This window comes from Petaurus breviceps, unplaced genomic scaffold, assembly GCF_028583685.1.
Source record: "Petaurus breviceps papuanus isolate PSGF00001 unplaced genomic scaffold, PetGlider_PUasm1.0 90994, whole genome shotgun sequence".
In the NCBI taxonomy this organism is placed as follows: Eukaryota; Metazoa; Chordata; class Mammalia; order Diprotodontia; family Petauridae; genus Petaurus; species Petaurus breviceps.
The window spans coordinates 378,891-398,235 of NW_027187393.1; the positions used below are offsets into that span (position 1 = coordinate 378,891).

Genomic DNA, 19,345 nt, shown 5'->3' on the forward strand with positions numbered 1-19,345 from the left:
TAAGCAAAGTCAGTTTCTCTTTTCAACTGATATTTCCAGCCTAAAACTTGCAATGCAGAAATGCCATGAGCTGTTGTAGGAAGGAGTAGATCCTTACTACTGGATGCCATCAAGCTAGGCTAGATGACAGTTTATCAGGATAGTAGTACAGGCAATGCATACATGATCCTGATGAGGGCTAGATTAGATGCCTTATAAATTGTTTCCATTTTGGGATTTGGGGGCCTTCCTGCTATAAAGAGTCCTTATGGATTATAGTCTATCTAGGTCAAAGGTCTTTCCCCTGACCACCTCTCCTAGCTCCCTAATACCCATCCAGGTCAACTCCATCCCTCTAGCGTCTCCATCTGGTGTCCCTTGCCTACTATGTCCACTGTGCTTTCTGGAACCCCCGTTCTATTGTTGGCAGACTGCCCTTTATATTAGATCCAAGAGTATCCCTCCCCCTTCCCCCATTATTTTGTGTGTGTGTGTGTGTGTGTGTGTGTGTGTGTGTGTGTGTGTGTGTGTGTATGTATGTGTATGTGTGTGTGATCCTGTGACCCTTCCAGGTCAGGCCTGGGAGTTAGAAAGATTTGGATTATGGTCCTGACCAGCTGTGTGAGCCTGGGCAAATAATTTTTGTGTGCCATATTTTTCCCATTTGTAAAATGATGAAAATTTTCCTTGCCTTATCTCCCTCACAGGACTGTTGGCTAGGACCTAAAGTTTGTGAACATCCTTTGAAAATTATAAAGCACTCTATAAGACAAAAGATGTTCATGATCTGAGAGACGAAGTAAGCATGGTTCTGGAAAGCATGACCATTTATTCCATCAGCAAAGATTGGGTCTACGTCTCCTAAAAGGAAGGCAAGTCCAGAGATTGGCTTTCCTTGTCAGGAAATTTTCCTTAAACCCTGAAAAACATTTTTCTTTACTTAGCTGAAGCCTATTATCTATTCCATTCAGTCTATCACCTCCTTCTCATCTGATGGTGCCCTGCTTTCTTCAGCTGAAAGAAGGCCTCTTGGTCCTAAATCCCTATTACTCATTTCATATAATCCTGGATTTCAGGACTAGAAAGGGCTTCAGAAGGCATTTAACCTAACATGTACCTGAAAAAGAACTTCCTCTTTACCACACCTTTTAATGGTCATCTGTCTTCTTCTTGAAAACCACCAGGGATGGGGAGCATCAGGCAGTACATTCCACTTTTAGACAGTTCTGCTTGTCAGAGGAATTTTTTCCTTACAGTCAGCCAACATCTCCTTCTCTACAGCTTCTACCCGTCACTCTTAGTTCTGTCCCAAGACCAAGTAGAACAAATATCTACATAACAACTGTATTACAGCCCTCCAAATTTTTGAAGGCAGAGGTGGTTAGGTGGCACAGTGAATTGAGCACCGGCTCTGGAGTCAGAAGGACCTGAGTTCAAATCCGGTCTCAGACACTTAACACAAAAAAATTAGCCGTGTGACCTTGGGCAAGTCACTTGACCCCAATTGCTCTACCTTCCCCCCCTCCAAATAGCAAAAAAATAAAAAAAAATAAAAAAATTTTGAAGGCAGAGATAATGTTCATCTCTTCTCCAGGCTAAATATATCCAGTTTCTTCAACCAATTCTTATATATCTTGTTCTCCAATCTTATTATCCTAGGACCCTGCCCTTCTCACCCAGTATGTTCCAGCTTATCAATATTCTCTGTAAAATGAAGTACTTAGAACTGGATATAATACTCCAGATATGATCTTACTGAAGCAGACAGTGGGACTCTCAAATCTAGTTATGTGGTCCTAACCACTCTGATGATCTCCAGTCTCACATATCCAACTGCCTATCAGACATCTGGAACTGAATGTCCTATAGACATCTTAAACTCAACATGTCCAAAATAGAATCCATTATTCCCCCCCACACCCACCCCAAACCTTCCCCTCTTTCCTAACTTTCCTATTAGCATTGAAGGTGCCAACATCCTCCCAATCAACCAAGCTAGGAACCTGAGTGTTATCTTGTACTCCTTATGCTCTGTCATCCCCCATATCTAATTTGTCCACAAGATCTATTGATTTTACTTTCAGAATATCTCTCTCATACGCCTCCTTCTCTCATACTGCCATGAACCTTGGTGCAGGCCCTCATCACCTCACCTCTGGACAACTGCAATAACTCGCTGCTTAGTCTGCCTGCTCTCATCCATCCTCCACTCAGCCAAGTCAAAGTAATCTTCCAAAAGCCCAGGTCTGACCATGTCCACCTGCCACCTCTCCACCAACTCAACAAGCTCCAATGGGTCCCTATCACCTCCAGGAACAAAGAGAAAACTCCATGTTTGGCTTTTAAAGCCCTTTATAATGTGCCCTTCTCACCTTTCCAGGCTTCTCGCACCTCACACCCCCACACTGCTATTCAGTGAGTGACACTGGTCGCATTTTCATTGACTAGCTCCCATGTCTGAAATATTGTCCACATCCTGGCCTCCCTGGCATCCTTCAAGTCCCACCTAGAATCCTACCTTCGACAAGAAGCCTTCCCCAATCCCCCTTCATGCCAGTGCCTTCCCTGTGTCAATTTTTACCTAGGTATCATGTATATAATTTTTCTGTACATAGCTGTTTTCCTGGTGTCTCCCCCATTAGACTGTTAACTCCTTGAGAACAGGGACTGTTCTACCTGTCTTTGTGTCCCAGCAGTGTCTGCCTGATGGCATATAGAGGCATTTAATAAATGTTTATTGACTGATTATTGACTATTGGCTGTCCTTTCAAGTTTTATGTCATTTGTAGATTTGTTAAGCATTCCATTCATGCCTTTGTCCAGGCCATTGATGAAAATATTGAACAGAACAGAGCCAAGAAGAGCCTTGTGGTGCTTTATTCCATACCCTCCCCTACCTAAGTCAGCCTCTCCTGAGTTTGCTTTCTTCCCCCAGGCCCAAGCAAGAGTGTCATGCAGGATTTCCTGTGGGACTGCACTTTTTACTCTTATGGTTACCTTGCTGTGTCAAAGACCCCTCTCCACTCCATCCTAGGGTCCCTTGAAGGCCATGGCACTTCAACCTGCCTCACAGGGCCATTATGAGGAAAGCTGAAAGTACTTTGTAAACCTTAAAGTACTATGAAAATGGAAACTATTATCAATATTTGTCATCATTACCATCAGCAGCATCATTGTTATAGAGGCAATGTGGTGTGGTGGACAAAGCACTAACCCCAGAGCCAGGAAGGCCTGGGTTCAACTCCTACTTCTTGATTAATACTGACTGTATGACCCTGGGCAGGTTACTTAACCTCTCAGTGATTTAGGCAGCTAAGACTATATGGTACATAGATGATGCCATCTTGAATTGTTTGGGCAGCTACATGTATAGAGCACCAGGCCTGGAACCAGGAAGACCTGAGTTCAAATATGTCATTTACTAGCTGTGTGACTCTAGGCAAGTCACTTAACCCTCTTTGCCTCAGTTTCCTCCTCTGTAAAATGATCTGGAGAAGGAAATGGCAAACCACTCCAAGTATCTTTGACAAGAAAACCCCAAATGGGGTTATAAAGAGTTGGTCACAATGGAATAATGACAAATTTTTAGAGGGAGTTTCCTCCTCCAGCAGTTACTTGTGACAATAAAATCACAGGCACAGTCCCTATCCCCATTACTATTAGATTTCATCAGCTGTGAATAGAATGATACCTTCTCATACTGTTCCCAACCAAATCCACTAAGCCCAGCCATGTTTCTCTAGCCTCCCATGCTCTGGGGCACAGGGAATAATCAACCAGCTATGGCCAGGGGATCATTCATCGATAGCCTCACCCAACACACTGTTCTCCACCCCAAGCTTCTCTTGGGACAGGTAAGCAAAGGAGACACGTACACGTAACCTATGATGTCGGCATCTGGTTGCTGGTAGAATGCTTTGTCAGCGATCCTTGAGGGGAAGGGTTAGACAAGGGAAGCCAAGAAGACCAAAGAAAAAGAGGTAGGCAAAAAGGTTAAAGAGAAAGAAAGACAACATTAGTGTACTGAAGCATGAGGGATGTTAGAAGCACCAGGCCCATTTGGGAAGGTAGCAGGGCTACTCATAGCCCTTAATAGGGAGGAAAGAAAGAAGGAAGGAAGAACGAGGCTTTCTCAAAGCATAGGTATAGAAGAAGAGACCCCCAAAACAATGTGCCTGAGCTCCCCACAGGTACAGATTGGTCTAGTAGTGGCCTAGGCTGCCTCCAGCTTTGCAACAGGCAGGCCCTTTGGCCTCCAGAGACCATCACATGACCATACTAACTCTTTTTTCCATTTCTAGCAATGAGCAGTGGCTGGCTTCCAACTCCCTGCTGGGCAGGAAAAGAGTGTACAATTGAATGTCTGGAAAGAGTTGTAAGTGTCTTCAAAGAGAGAGATAAGACAATTATACTATGGTTGAATGGTGGTGAAGGGTCAGAGAGGCTGGTCTTCTGATTAGGATAGAAAGCCACCTCTTGGCCTTCCCAAATACCTTTTATCCTCCCAGAAATCCCCTTCTTCCCAAATATATTCTGCACTCCCACTCACACCCTTCCACATCACTCTTGAATACTCTTTTTCCTCTTGCCCTCACTCCTTTAAATACTCTCAACTCTCTCACCTCAATCCTCCCAATACCCTGCACCCTCCTACCCAGACTGCTTCCACCTTCCCAAATGCCTCCTGCTCCCCCAAACCCCTCTCTACCAGCTTTGAGATACCCCCTGCCCACCTGTCCCTTCCCCCATATACTCTTGCCCTTTACCAAATCCTCCCAAATATTCCCTGTGCCCCTAAGCCCCCTCCCCAAATACCTCTTGTGCCTCATACCTGTTGCTGACTTTGTTTTTCTCCACCTGCTCATTCTGTCGCACATTCCATTCTTCTAGGTCTCTCTTTGCCTTTTCCCGCCACTCTTGCTCAGTCACCTTAGAAGCCGCATCTGGGGTCCAAACAGGGGATTAAATACAGGGGGCATCTGAAGGGTATCAGCTAAAGCCTATTTTCTCTCTCCTCCCCTCTCCCCCCCATGTTTCTTGCCCTCCCCCAATTTCCTAGGGCAGATCAGTGAACCACCCAGGATATCTAGGGTCCCCCAGGGGGGCAGGGCTCCTTCCAGAGACAGACAAAGCTGCCAGACCCCCTGTGGCTCCCCCCACCTTCACCTAGCTCTTGCAGCCGTTTCTTCTGCTCCTCTCTCCATTTTCTGATGCTCTCTGGTTCCTGACTCAGCCTGTCTGCCTGGGCTACAGCAGCATAGCCGTCTGAAGGACCGTTGGCTTCCTGAGAGAGATTTGCACACACACACACACACACATGCATCACAATATCATCATAACTGTAAGGAATCTTAGAGGTCAGCTAGTCCAATCCCCTCATTTCAGAGAAGAGAGAGCCTCAGACACTCTATAGAGCTAATCTATAGGCTAACTCCCAGGATTAGGGGAAAAGGTAGAGAGAAAGGCTTCCCTGACCTGGGGCTGCCCCATAGGAGCCCCTCAAAACAGGCTTTCCTCTCTGGTCCTTCATGGGCTTCATAAAGGTTCCCTCAAGCTTAGGGACCCCTAGAAAGGAGGAAAGAAAGAAGGAAGGAAAAAAGGAAGATAGGAGACATTAATTGTCTACTGTGTGCTAAGTACTTTACAAATCTTATTTCATTTGACCCTCACAACAACCCTAGATGGTAGATACTATTTTTATGTCCATTTTACATAAGGCAGAGAGAGCTTAAATGATTTGTCCAGGGTCACACAGTTAGTAAATGACTAAGGTAGAATTTGAACTCAGGTCTTCCTGACTCCGGGACCAATGCTCTCTCCACTATATCACCTAGTGGTTTAGAGGTTTAGACTCTTACAGTGATTAGCTGTCTTAGGCCCCAGGGCATAAAGGTCCAAAGGCTAGGGGGCATTGCTCTAACCAATATACCATAGGGTCAAAATCATGCTGTATATATAGATCAGTCACTAAATCTACCCCTGCCCAGAATCAGAAAAACTGACAATGATACAATCAGAATGAGTCAGTTCCCTGCTGCTCCAGAACCTGATCAATGCCTGTGCAGCTGGGTAGTGTCTGCCTCAGTTTCTTCAGCTGTAAAATAGGGATAATATCAACACCAGCCTTGCAGGATTATTGTGAGGCTAAAGTGAAATAATATTTGTAAAGAGCTTAGCACAGTGCCCAACAAGCAACCAGTGCTGTATAGACGATTATTCCCTGCCCCTCCTGGCCCTTTTAGGGAAGTTATGACAGTGGATTTGGAACTATGTTCCCAAAGTTACTGAACTATGTGATTCCACTATAGGCTTTCACCCCAAAGAGATCAGTGGATCCACATGGACAAAAATATTTTTAGCTGCTCCTTTTGTGAGGCAAAAGAACTGGAAATAAACAGCATACCAATCAATTAGGGGATGACTGAGCAAAAAGACTTACAAATGTAAGGGAATACTATTGTGCTATAAGAAACTGATGGGGTGCTCTAAGATCCTGTCTCTGGAAGCCTCCCAATTTCTCAGTAGGCCCCTGTCCTGTGAGAAAATTTTCTCTTGTTGCAGAACACTTTCTCGTATCAGAGAAGACAGAAGGGTGCCTGGTCCAAGGATTTGTGTCCCCAGCTAGCCCAAGGACTCTTCCTCCCACCAGATACATAAGATCCATGCATCTGACAACTCCCTCAATATCTGGTATACTCCCTACACTTTCCCATCCATAGCTGCCAAAGACACCTAAACCCTTAGATCACCTAATTAGCATCCCTGGCATTCCTTTCTCATGCCCCTTTTCTATATAAGTTTTAGATTCACCCATATTAGGGTGCAAGTTCCCCAAAGGGACTTTGCCATCTTCTGTTAGCATTATAATAAACTGTCTCTTGACTGAAAGATGGCTGTAGTATGTGAATTCATTCCAGATGACTTTGCCTTGGCATTCTCGCAGTTCCAGAACCCCTAACCTCTGCCCCAAACCTCTTCAAAATGATGAAAATGATGGCTTTGGAAAAACCTGGGAGTATTTGTAGGAATTCATAGAGAATTAAGTGGTCAGAACCAGAACACATTATACAATAACAGCATATGGTGAAGATAAGCAACTTTAAAAGACTAAAGAATTCTAATCAGTGCAATGGCCTGCCATGATTCTTATCTATGATTCTTCCAGCCTCTTATTTGAAGAGTCCAGGGAGGGGAAGCTTATTAAGTCAAGAAAAAAGCAATTCCACTTTTGTATAGCTCTAATTGTTCTTTACATGGATCAATCAAGAATTATTTATTAAGCATGTACTATGTTATGAGCACAGTTAGGCCCTGGAGGCACAAAGCAAAAATAAAATAGTCCCTTCTAAGGAGCTTACTATTAATCAGGAGAAATAACATGTAAACATTTAAGAATCTGTCTGTCTAGTTACCTGTCTGAAATACAAGGTAATTTTGAGAGGAAGGCACTAGTTGCTGGGGATATTATTGATCAGGTGCTTGGGCCCCAGCCCTAAGATCATGTCTCTGGAAACCTCCCAATTTCTCAGTAGGCCTCTGTCCTGTGAGAAAATTATCTCTTGTTGCAGAACACATTCTCCTATCAGAACAGACAGAAGGGTACGTGGCCTAAGGATGCTTGGCCCTGGCTGGCCCAAGGACTCTCCCTCCCACCAGATCTCCAAGGTCCATGCCTCTGATATTTTCCTTAATGTCTGGTATACTTCTTATACTTTCCCTCCATAGCTTCCAAAGATACATAGACCCCAGGATGATCTAATCAGTATCCCTGGCATTCCTTTACCATGCCCCTTTTCCCACATAAACCCCAGCACCATCCTTAGTCTCTTGCAGGCTCTCTTGCTTGCTTTTGATAAAGTGTTACAATAAACTTTTTACCACTAGACTAAGAGAATGCTTGAGTGTGTGAATTCATTCAAGGCAACCCTGCCTTGGCATTCTTGGGGTCCTAGCACCTCAAAACCTCTTCATTATGAAAGGCCTCAGGTAGAAAGTAAAATGTGAACTGAACTTTGAATGAAATGAAGGATTCTTTTTTTTTTTAATGAGCAATCAGGGTTAAGTAACTTGCTCAAGGTTACATGGCCAGTTATTTCTGGGTGTGGTGCTAAGTATCTGAGCCCGGATTTGATCCCCAGGTCCTCCCAACACTGGGGCCGGTGCTCTTACTCGCTGTGCTACCTGGCCACCCTTGAAGGATTCTTTAAAAAAAATTTTTTTTTTGAAATAAAGGATTCTTAAGAGGCAGAAATGAAGAGTGTATTCAGAGCTTTGGGAATTGCCTGACTATATGCAAAGGCATGGAGATAGAATGTCAAGAGTAAGGAACAAAAAGAAGATCATTTGATGGAATAATGTATAATAAGGTTGGAAAGGTGGAGTACAGACAGATCTTGAGGGTTTTAAGTTCCAAAAAGTGGAGTTTGTATTTGATCCTCAAGGTAACAGAAAATCCCTAGAGTTTCAGGGGAGTGATATTGTTAGATCTGAGCTTTAGTAATAGAACTTTGGTCACCATTTGGAGAACAGATGAAGAGACTAATTAGGAGGTTAAGGCAATAATTAGGAGGTTATAGCAATAAATCCCTTGATAAATGATGAAGGTGTAAACGAGGATGATGTCCATTTTCATATGGCCAAGAGTAGTGAGAAGGAAATAGATGCCAAAGATGGTGTGGAGGTATCCTTGACAAGATTTCCTGACTGAATGCATATATGTGGGTTGAGGGGTGTGGGAAGCCAAGCCTGACTCCAAGGTTGAGATCCTGAGTTCCTAGAAGGATGATGGTGCCCTTAATAGAAATCCTGCAACCAGGAGAAATACTTGTTGTTGTTTCAGTCTTTTCAGTCATATCTGACCCTTCATGAGCCAATTTGGGGTTTTCTTGGCAAAGATACTGGAATGGTTTGTCATTTTCTTCTCAAGCTCATTTTACAGATGAGGAAACTGCGGCAGTCAGGGTTAAGTGACTTGCCCAGAGTCACACAGCTAGTAAGTGTCTGAGGTCACATTTGAACTCAGAAAGGTGAGTCTTCCTGACTCCAGGCCCAGCTCTCTGTGCATTATGGCACCATCTAGTGTCACTCAGGAGAATTTGCTGCTTCTGTTTGTCCACTCTCAAAGAGGACCATGACATCAGGGAGGTGATGCCACCACAGGCAAGTTAATTGGACTTAAGTGAGGGAGGGCTGTGCAAAGTCACCAGCCTCACTTTCTTCTCCTGAGCCATCTGGGTCCAGAGGTAAGATATGGATCAGGACAACTGGAGATGGCTTAGGATGTAGTGGGGGACCTTGGCCTTTTCCCTCACTTAAGTCCAATTCACTTGCATGTCATGGCATTACCTCCCTGATGTCATGGTCCTCTTTGAGAACGAAGGACAAACAGCAACCTCTGTGAGAAGAGAAGGAGCTGCTCCCTAGGGACTAAATTTCTAGTTGGAAAACACAGCTTTCTTTTTCCTTCTTTCTTTTCTTTCTCTCTTTCTCTCATTTCTCTCCTTCCTTCCTTCCTTCCTCCCTTCCTTTCTTTTTTTTCTTCTATCTCCACATAGAGTATCACACCCTCACCTGCTGGTGCTCTGCCCAAAGGGAACATAAATTTAAATCTCTAAAACTTTTTTGTTTTGTCTTAAAAATCAGCCTTAACCCCAAATCAATCTTGTCCCAGATCAAGCCCTACTTCTGTACAATTCCTTTTTGGCCTACCCCTCCACCAGGAGTTGCTCCTAGTTCTGCCCCCAGGCCAAGCAGAACAAACCTAATCCTTTTCCCACATGAATGCTAGCCTTCTAAAGAGAAGGCTGGTAATGGTACATGGTATCACAGCAGATTTGGAGTCAGAAGACCAGAGTTCACATCAAGTCTTTGTCACTTACTGACTGTGACTTTTTTTTTTCATTTTTAAAATTCTTCTCCTCATTGCCTTATTGAGCCTCCTTTGCCATTTGAGTCAGTCTGTTTTTTAAGGTATTATTTTCTTCAGACAGGCTGTTGACTCTCATTTCATAATTTTCTTGCATTGTTCTCATTTCTCTTCCCAATTTTTCCTCCACTTCTCTTACCTGCTTCTTAAGGTCCTCTATGGCCTGTAACCAGCTTGTATTTTCCTTTGAAGCTTTTGGTGCAGGGGTTCTGACTTCACTGTTTTCCTCCTGTTCCATGCCTTGCTCCTTCTTATCCCCAAAATAGGAGTGTAATGTTGGAATCTTCTGTCTGCTTTGTTTCCTTTGCCTGCTCATTTTGCTGCTCAATGATTTGACTTTTGGGCTTTTTGCCACAGTAGGACTCTGCCACCAGACAGGGGAGCTTTCGTCCCAAATGCTGGGGTTTTCTCAGCTGCCGGAGGTATTAGATGGGTGCCCTCTCTGAGGTCTCCACACGCTCTGGCAAGCTGGACACACACCCCAGGACCTCCACCCTAGACTGCAATCCAGATCCAAGCAGGTTAAAGCAAGAGCGATTACCCCTCAGACTGGTGCTTGGTCCCCCTACACTCTGCAGGCCAGGAGCTGAAGCCACCACGCGGCACTGGCAGGCTGTGCCGGTGTCTCAGCGGTTTCTCGCCCCGGGGGGTAAAAGCCACGCACTCCTACTTACTGGGTCCCAAAGTCCAGACTGCACTGGCCTCTCACCTTGTCCTTCGCATCTATGTATTGATAAATCTGGAAACGGCCACAGCTGCTGCTGATCTGGAGTCCCTCTGGCTGGCGGCTGGTCAGGCCCGCCCTGGGGCTAAAGCCTCGGCGTGGTGCTGGGCTCGGCTCCCAGAGCACTGCGCTGGCCGATTCCTGCCGGCCTGCCGGGCTGTCCTCAGTGGGAGGTTAGCTTCTCTGTGTCATTTTGTGGGTTCTGCAGCTCCAAAGTTTGTTTAGAGTCCCCTTTTTACATGGATTGGGGAGGGTGGAAGCCAGAGCCACGGGAGGGTCGTGCTTCTACTCCACCATCTTGGCTCCGCCCCCCCTTCATTTTTTAAATTCTAAAGTTAGCAAATGTCAACTAAAATGAATACTTCTAAATATACACAATAGAAGAGAAAGAGGAATATACATGGAACGGCAAGCCTCTATTGTGTACAGTTTAGTTTTCAAGTATATAATAGATTCAACCTATTTATTTCAAAGCTGTGCTACTTATCCATGATTCCTTGTGTTCTCTTCTGTACATTTCAGAAACATGTGTCAACGACCTTCTTTTAAAGTGTGTGATTTGGAGCAAGTCACTGAACCTCACTAAGCTTTTATTTTATCTCCCCATGCCTGTGGAATTCACTATACTGTGCTCTAGAATGGTTCTGAACATTCCTTCCAGTTCACTACTGTGAAGTCTTTAGCAAGATTAACTGTTGTAAACTGAGATGAACTGGTTCTAGAAGGTTTAAAGGAAGATGGAAAATTAAAAGTCCAGGCAGTGTGATGTTAAAGGATTGACTACTTTCAGGAAGAACCTGATTCCCTGCCTAGCAGCAGAAGCAGGGTGCTATACTCTCTATGCATAGGCATAGATAAGCCTCTAAGGCCTCTGCCAGTTCGTAGTGAATGGGACCCAACAAGCAAGAATCTCCAAGGAGATGCTTAGGATCAAGCCTAAAAGATTTCCACAGCAACCTCAGTAACTCCTGGTCAGGAGATGTGTGTAGCTAACTAACTCTGAACCAAAGTAAGGTCACCCTTAGTCTGAGGAGGAATCTTCCTTTCTATTATGTTGGGGCTGAGCGTTCAGCTTCCCAAAAAAGATGGAAGTGACACCCACACTATCAAGTCCAAGGGATGAGGAATGTAGCTTACATAAAGGAAGCAGAATTCTATAGTGGAAATAGCACGGGAGACCTAACTTTTGGTGCTGGCCCTGCTGCTTACTGCTGAGTAACCTTGGGTAAATTACTTCTCTTCTGTGGAACTCAGTATCCTTACCTGTATAAAGAGGATAGGACCTCTGCCCAGCCTCAAGGAACTAACAGCTGAGGGGATCAAAGCAGAGAATGGGTGGCAGTAAAACACTATACAGGTGAGAGCTAAGAAAGCATTCTTATTATTGAGGACTCAAGTTCAGGCAACCAAGTGTATTAGCAAGCTTTTTACTAGACTACTAACAAAAGATATACTAAAGCCGTAATGATCCCAGACAGTACCTCTGACAACAGCTAAGTTAGTCCCTGATGGCTATGTATTCAACTCAGTTCAATTCAACAGACATGCATTGAATGCCTATTATGTTCAAGATAGAATACACCAGTGGATAGAATTCTAGCCTTGGAGTCAGGAAAAGCTGCGTTCAACTCTAGCCCCTGATGCATACCATTAGCAAATCACCTTACCTTTCAGTGCCTCAAACAACTCTCTATGACTACAGATTTTTAGATTAGTTGCCTATCTGCTTTGGTGAAGAAAATTTTACCTACACTAGGAATTCCCTACATAGACAAAACCACAAATCTAAAAATCATTATGTCAAGCACTGAGCTCTGTGTTGGGGATACGACAAAAAGCCACCCTGCTCCCTAAGGAGCACACATTCCATTTGAGGAGCATGTAATGTTAATGAGACATAAGATCTTCACAGCCCATTAATAGGCCTCATGTGGAGCCCATTAAAGGAAGTTTGCTTAGGGGTGGCTTGCTTGTAGGAAGGTTTTCACACCTTTTGCTAATTTCTAATTAGACAATACCGCCCCCTGGGGGTTGCTGGAATGATCAGGGGGGCAATAGTCGCCTCAGGTGCAATTGGTGGGTATTGAATAAAAATAGGGGGTGGTGGAAGCATAAGGAAAGAAGAGAAGAGAAGAGAATTTTGAAAAACCACTGGTACATGTTCCATCTGTTGTATAACAGAGTCAAAGTTGTAGTGATTGCATTATTTTCCAAATAAACACACAAAATGCAAGTTATAACCAATCAGTGGTCAAGTCTACCAACAGGTCTTAACGAGCAAGTGTTGGCAGTTGAGCCTGTTGAACATTATCAGAAAGTCCAGCATGCATTGGCAGGAATATGTGCCTGTAATGATCTTTTTACAATATGACACTACATATAAATAGTTACATGATGCAATATTGTGTGATCAAAATTTCAATGCAGGGGAAAAACCCACAAATTTACAATAAATTATTAAATTTAAGATGTATTGTTTAAAAATATTTTACATTTTTCTGAAATGGTGCAAATTAAAAAAAAAAACATTAAAGGATTGAAGAAAGTAGATTTCCAGGGGGGCACTGAGTAATTTTTTTTAAAGGTGACAGTAGATCAAATTAGTTTGGGAATCTTTGATGTATACCATAGGCAAGTCAGGGGAGCCAAGATGGTAGAGAAGCAGGAAGATATACAGCCAAACTCTCCACTACAAATCCACCAAACAGATTTACAAAATACACCAGACCAAGTTCTGATCAGGATATCCAAGAAAAAAATCATAGTGAGTCATTTTCCCATCACAGGGCAGCAAAGCGAGACAGACAGAGACAGAGGATAGGGTCTAACCAGAAATGGCTGCATGAAGTCTTCTACAGAAAGGCTGAGAGCCAGGGAAGAAGATATCCTAAAAATGTACACAGAGGGGCCTTTTCTTATGCAAGACGCAGGAACAAAAACCAACTGGTAGCTCTGTTACTTACTACCCAGTGCTGGGTTACAGATCCAGGGCAGGCTGAGTCAGGGACTTAGCCTAGGGATGGCATTCAGGGAGAGAAGCGGTTATGAGTACTAGGCTATGTACTGAACAAAGATCAAGTTCAGAAGCAAGTAGAAGCTATGAGGCTCTGACCCTAGAGGCAGAACTACATCTCATTTCTAGTTTCCAGTTTAGTCTGAAGCTTATGGTAGAATAAGTAGGGCTGGGATCTCAGAATAAATGAGAGCCTGAAGTTCTGTCACTCTGAACCAGCAGACCTTTTCAGCTGGCTGATAGTGGCTTAGTCCAGCAGCAATTTCCTGGAATTCCAACCTGGGCAAAACCACAGGTGTATTACTCAGATTCAAAACCTAGGCTAGGACCTAGCAGAGCTTAGACATAAAAAGCAGTGATCAAACTTTACCATTGCTCAGACCACTGTGGCAGTACTGAAATCTTTCAGATCCTTAGCCTAAACTATCCTTGAAAATCCAGGAATAACACTACACTCAATACCCAAAGAAAGCAGCAGTGGTTCTGAAGAGGATAAAATCTCAGCTCCACTATTTCCCCCAGAAGTACTCAGGGCATGGACCTAACTTAAAATTTAAAGTCAAACTTAGAGAGTAGGTTGGAAGAATGAGCAAACAACCCCCCAAAATCCCACCATAAAAAGCTATTAAGGTGATAAGACACTCAAGATGCAAACCAGAATAAGAGCAAAGACTCAAAGGAAAACACAGCTTAGGCAAAAATTCAACTAGAATTCCTGTAAGAAATGAAGCAAGAGGTATGGGTTTTTTTTTTTAAGATTTAAAAATGTTTTTATAAATGAAATTTTATAAATGTGCTTGAAGAAAAATTAGAAAGAAAATGAGAGCAATGGAAGAAGGAATTGGAAGGGGAATTAACAGCTTGGCACAAGATATATAAAATCTTGCCTAAGCAACAAACTAGTGGGAAAAATTTGAATGGATCAGATAAAAGCCATGGACTCCATGAGATAACACAAAATAGCAAAGCAAAGCCAAAAGGATGAAAATATATAAAAGAAAGTATTTCATAACAAAAACAATTGACTTGGAAAAGAACACAGAGGAAAAATGTAAGAATTGTTAATCATTAAATATCATATTTGGGCCAAAGTCTGAATTAATCAAAGAAATTCCTTTTCCTTGCTTTAAAAATGCCTTTTCCTGTATTGGCAACTTCAGAGACCAGATAAGACTAGAGGTGAAATTCTCCTTATCTTGGGACATACTCTATATGGGAGGAAAACAGACATCCTGAGACCACAAATTGTAGATGAACCCTGCTCAATTTACATTTACAGCCAAGGAACTTCTTTTCTCACAAATAGATTGTAACAAATGGAGATCATAAATTTGTGTTTCATAGTCATCCTGAATTGGAATGGTTCTAAAATGTATATAAGTCTTCTGATTCATCTGTCTATCAGTCAGGACTCAGCTCTTGACTCATTGTACAAGTCTGCTAGTCTTTAAGGGAATAAAATGCTGTAACTGTATATCACTATTTGTTTGTCTCCTTTAACCAAACTTTTTAACAGGTTGACATAATTATAGAATTCTTTGAATGCTATGACTAAAAAGAGTGTAGACATTTTATTTTAAGAAATTGTAAAAGAAAATTTCCCAGATCTCTTAGGACCAGAGAGCAAAGTGGAAATAGAAAGAATTTACCAGTTACTTCCTGAAAGAAGGAAAAAAAAACCCAAAATGAAAACTCCCAGTAACATTATAACCAAAATCCAGAGTTTCCAAGTGAAAAAAAATGCTGCACACATCCAGAAAAGAATTCAAGAACTATATAGACACAATCAATTGATTTAGCCATCACCACTAAAAAGGAGCAGAGAAAAAGGATATGTGGGCTTATAGATAAGAATTAACTTATCCAGAAAAACTGATTATAATTGAAAAAATTTGATCTTTAATGAATTAGAGGACTTCTAAGCATTCCTAATGAGAAGGGATGCATAGAAATTTTGAAGTGCAAACTTCAAAAGTTGAGAGACATAAAAAGGTACATGAGCAAACAATAATAACAAAACTAAATAAAGAAAAACTGCTTCTGTCCTAAGGGCAGCTAGATGGCTAAGTGGATAGAGTACCAGGCCTGGAGTGAGGAAGACCTGAGTTCAAATTTGACCTCAGACACTCACTACTTGTGTGATCCCAGATAAGTCACTTAACTCTGTTTTCCTTAGTTTCCTCATCTATAAAATGAACTGGGGAAGGAAATGGCAAACCATTCTAGTATCTTTGCCATGAAAACTCCAAAAGGGGCTATGAAGAGTCAGACATGACTGAAAAATTACTAAACAACAACAATGAATTTATATTCTAATATGGGGAAATGATACATATATCCCCTCTGAATCTTCATCATCATCATCATTATCATTATGATGGATAGATGAAATCTAATTAGTTAGATGGCTTAAGAATGATTCTGTTATGTTTTGATGACCAAAAAGAAGTATGAAAAGGAAAAGGAATACACTAAAGGGGAAAAGGAAAAGGAAGGGGAGACATATACAATCAGGATATGCAAGTAAAAATCTATACAAACAGGGGTGGCTAGGTGGTGCAGTGAATAGAGCACCGGCCCTTGGCGTCAGGAGGACCTGAGTTCAAATCCATCCTCAGACACTTAAACACAAAACTAGTCGTGTGATGTTGGGCAAGTCACTTAACCCCAGTTGATAGAGATATCTCTGTATTCTACAATAGGAAATATTTATGTGTGTGTTTAAGCAGGGTTTTTTTTAGGGGGAGGATTCTCTCTCGTTCTCTTTCCTTCTCCTTCCCTTCCTCCTTCCCTCTCTTCCTCCCCCCTTCTTATTTTAGAAGGGGTAATTTTATGTTAATGAATTCTCTTTCTTTTTTGCCCTCTCTGGCTTGGGAATGAGACCAGAGAGCATGTAAGTGACCATACCTCTCATTAAGAAGCAGCATGATATTGTGGATAAAGGACAAGACTCAAAGTCTGGAAGACTAGAATTCAGCTCATGCCTCATACACTTAATACCTTTGTGACCTGGGTGAGTCGCTTAACCTGTCTCAGCCTCAATTTCTCCATCTGTAAAATGGAGATTATAGTATTTGTAGCACTTGATTCACAGGGTTGTTTGAGGCCCAAATGGGATAATGTATTATAGCCCTTTTCAAATCTCAGTGTCATATAAATAGCCATTTTCACTATTATTATTAAGGATGTCCCATATTATTCCAGGTTTTAATGCAATCAGTTCAATGTCATCCACAAATGACAGGGCTTGGGGGACATTACAATCTATATGACTACTTCAGCCTTTTCAGGGGGCATTCCCCATGACGCTGGTTTATATCCTTAATGAGCATTCACCTTGCTGTTTTAATGACTTGCTAGAAGGAAGAGAATCACTGAACCAAGTTTTCTAAAACTGTACCTGTCAACTGAATATTATAGACTCTTAACATGCAAATGAGAGCTGAGCACCTCAGCCCAGAGACTCAAAGGGGTTAAGTGACTGGCCCAATGTGACACAGTTTGTATGTAGCTAAGTCCAAAAATGAATTCCAGAGAAGAACTACTAATATAGATTACCATAAAAAATGGTTTATAGGGTCTTAGACCTAAAATTCCAGACTTCAGGCTATGACCCAACAAAATTTCTAACAGTTCCTCTAATAATCTTTTACCTTTCCCCTGGATTATTGCAATATCCTCCTAATCAGTCTCCTTGCTGTAAGTTTCTGCCCTCTATAATTTATTCTCTATAAGTCTGCCAAAGTGATTTTCCTAAGGCCTAGATCTAACTACAACACTCCCTTACTCAATAAACTCCAGTGCCTTCCTATTACCTCTAGAGTCAAATGTTAGCTCCTCTTCTTCACACTTAAAAACTCTTTACGTTCTAACCCCAATCTACTTTAACAGCCTTATTACAAATGACTCCTATTCATTCTGGCCAGACTGGTCTTCTTGTGGTCCGGCATGCATGACGCTGCCTCCCTTGGCTCCATGTTTTTGAATAGGCTATGTTCCAACCCTAGAATGCATTTCCTTCTTATCTCAGTCTCTAGAATGACTAGTTTTCTTCAATGCTCCACCCAAGCTATATGAAGACTTTCTCAATCCCCCACCTACTGGTGCCTACCTTCCCAAATGACCCTTGTATTCATTTATTTGTTTTGTATATAGTTTTTTAAAATTTTAATTAATTTTTTTCTTTGGAGATGGGAAGGCAAGGCAATTAGGGTTAAGAGGCTTGCCGTAGGTCACACAACTAGTTAAATGTCAAGTGTCTGGGGCCGGATTTGTACTCAGGTTCTCCTGACTCCAAGGCCAGGTCTCTATTCACTGTGCTACTTAGCTGCCCCTGTTTTGTATAGGTTTATACATATACATATTCCTATCCACCTCATAGAATATAACCTCCTTGAGGGCAAGGACTGTTTCCCTTTTGTCTCTATATCCTCAGTGCCTAGAACAATGCTTGGCACAGAGCAGGGAATTAATAAATATGTGTTTACTGATTGATTGATGGGGTCCCCACTTGTTTATGGATGTCTATGGGGGTCAAAAGGTTGTTAAAGCAGGTCAGGTTATGGAAGTGGTAGCCATTGAGAGAACTCGGCACAGACTAGGATGATTAGATGTATTTCTAATTATGGTTCTCCCAGCCCTTTGATCATTATTAGTGAGTGAGAGCTACTGAGGAAGGAGCTCTTCCCACTCCTTTAAACAAGATCTTATAGGGACCAATGAACAGACCTAAAAGAGATGCTTGAACCCAGGCCACCAGCACCCAGGAAACTTTCTCTACTTCTAGGATTGCAATTTACTTACCTGGAACAAGTCTCCATTGACTGTAGTCCCTGTGTCTTCAATACCAGCTATAAAGGGGAAGAGAAGACACAATTATGTAACTGAGTACTTTTTGCTGTTCAGAATGGTAAGCTCATATTTTGCCCAATTACATGCCAATAAATCTGACAATTTAAGCAAAATGGATAAATATTTACAAAAATGTAAATTGCCCAGATTAACAGAAGACCAAACAGAATACTTAAATAATCCCATTTTAGAAAAAGAAATTGAACAAGCTATCAATGAACTGCCTAAGAAAAAATCTCCAGGGTCAGATGGATTTACAAGTGAATTCTACCAAACATTTAAAGAGCAATTAATTCTAATACTATATAAACGATCTAAATAAGCAAAGAAGGAGTCCTATCAAATTCCTTTTACAACACAAATATGGTGCTGATATCTAAATCAAGAGCAGAAAAAGAGAAAGAAAGCTATAGACCATTTTCCCTAATCAACGTTGAAACAGAATGGTAAACTCAGCCTGTTCTAGCATTTTATAGTACAGTGGTTACCAAACTGTGAGCCAAAGACCACTGAGAGCTATGGAGTTGCAATAAGGGATCTGTGATTTCATATGCATACCAAATGTTATTTTGATCTTTATTTAGCTACAACAAAATATGAATTGTGACAGCATAATAAGGAAATTAACCTTCTATAGACAATAAACACCATGTTAAACTCACCACTCTGACACTTAATGGCTGTGTGATTATGGGCAAGTCTCTTAAAATCTCTGGGAATAAGATTCCCCATCATATAGATGGGGACAATCACTTAATGGTCCTATCACCCAATGGTCCCTTTAATCAATCAATCAATCAGTAAAGAAACAGATGTTAAGCACCTACTATGCAAAGAGCAGTGAGGGACATAC

At 42.0% G+C, this 19,345-nt stretch overlaps 1 protein-coding gene across 6 annotated transcripts in view; it reads right to left on the reverse strand.

Annotated features, from left to right (window-relative positions):
* The window catches only part of CLTB (clathrin light chain B), a 39,143-nt gene that overhangs the window by 4,450 nt on the left and 15,348 nt on the right, over positions 1-19,345 (reverse strand). For 2 of the 6 annotated variants that reach the window (XM_069077652.1, XM_069077654.1), the window contains exons 2-4: positions 18,445-18,491; positions 5,140-5,263; positions 4,811-4,922 (exon numbers count right to left, since the gene is read on the reverse strand). In XM_069077652.1, the coding sequence (XP_068933753.1) occupies positions 4,811-4,922; positions 5,140-5,263; positions 18,445-18,491 (283 nt within the window). Of the gene's footprint in view, positions 1-3,736; positions 3,909-4,810; positions 4,923-5,139; positions 5,264-18,444; positions 18,492-19,345 lie in introns of those variants that run through there. The other 4 variants (XM_069077653.1, XM_069077655.1, XM_069077656.1 and 1 more) reach the window with 3 other exon arrangements.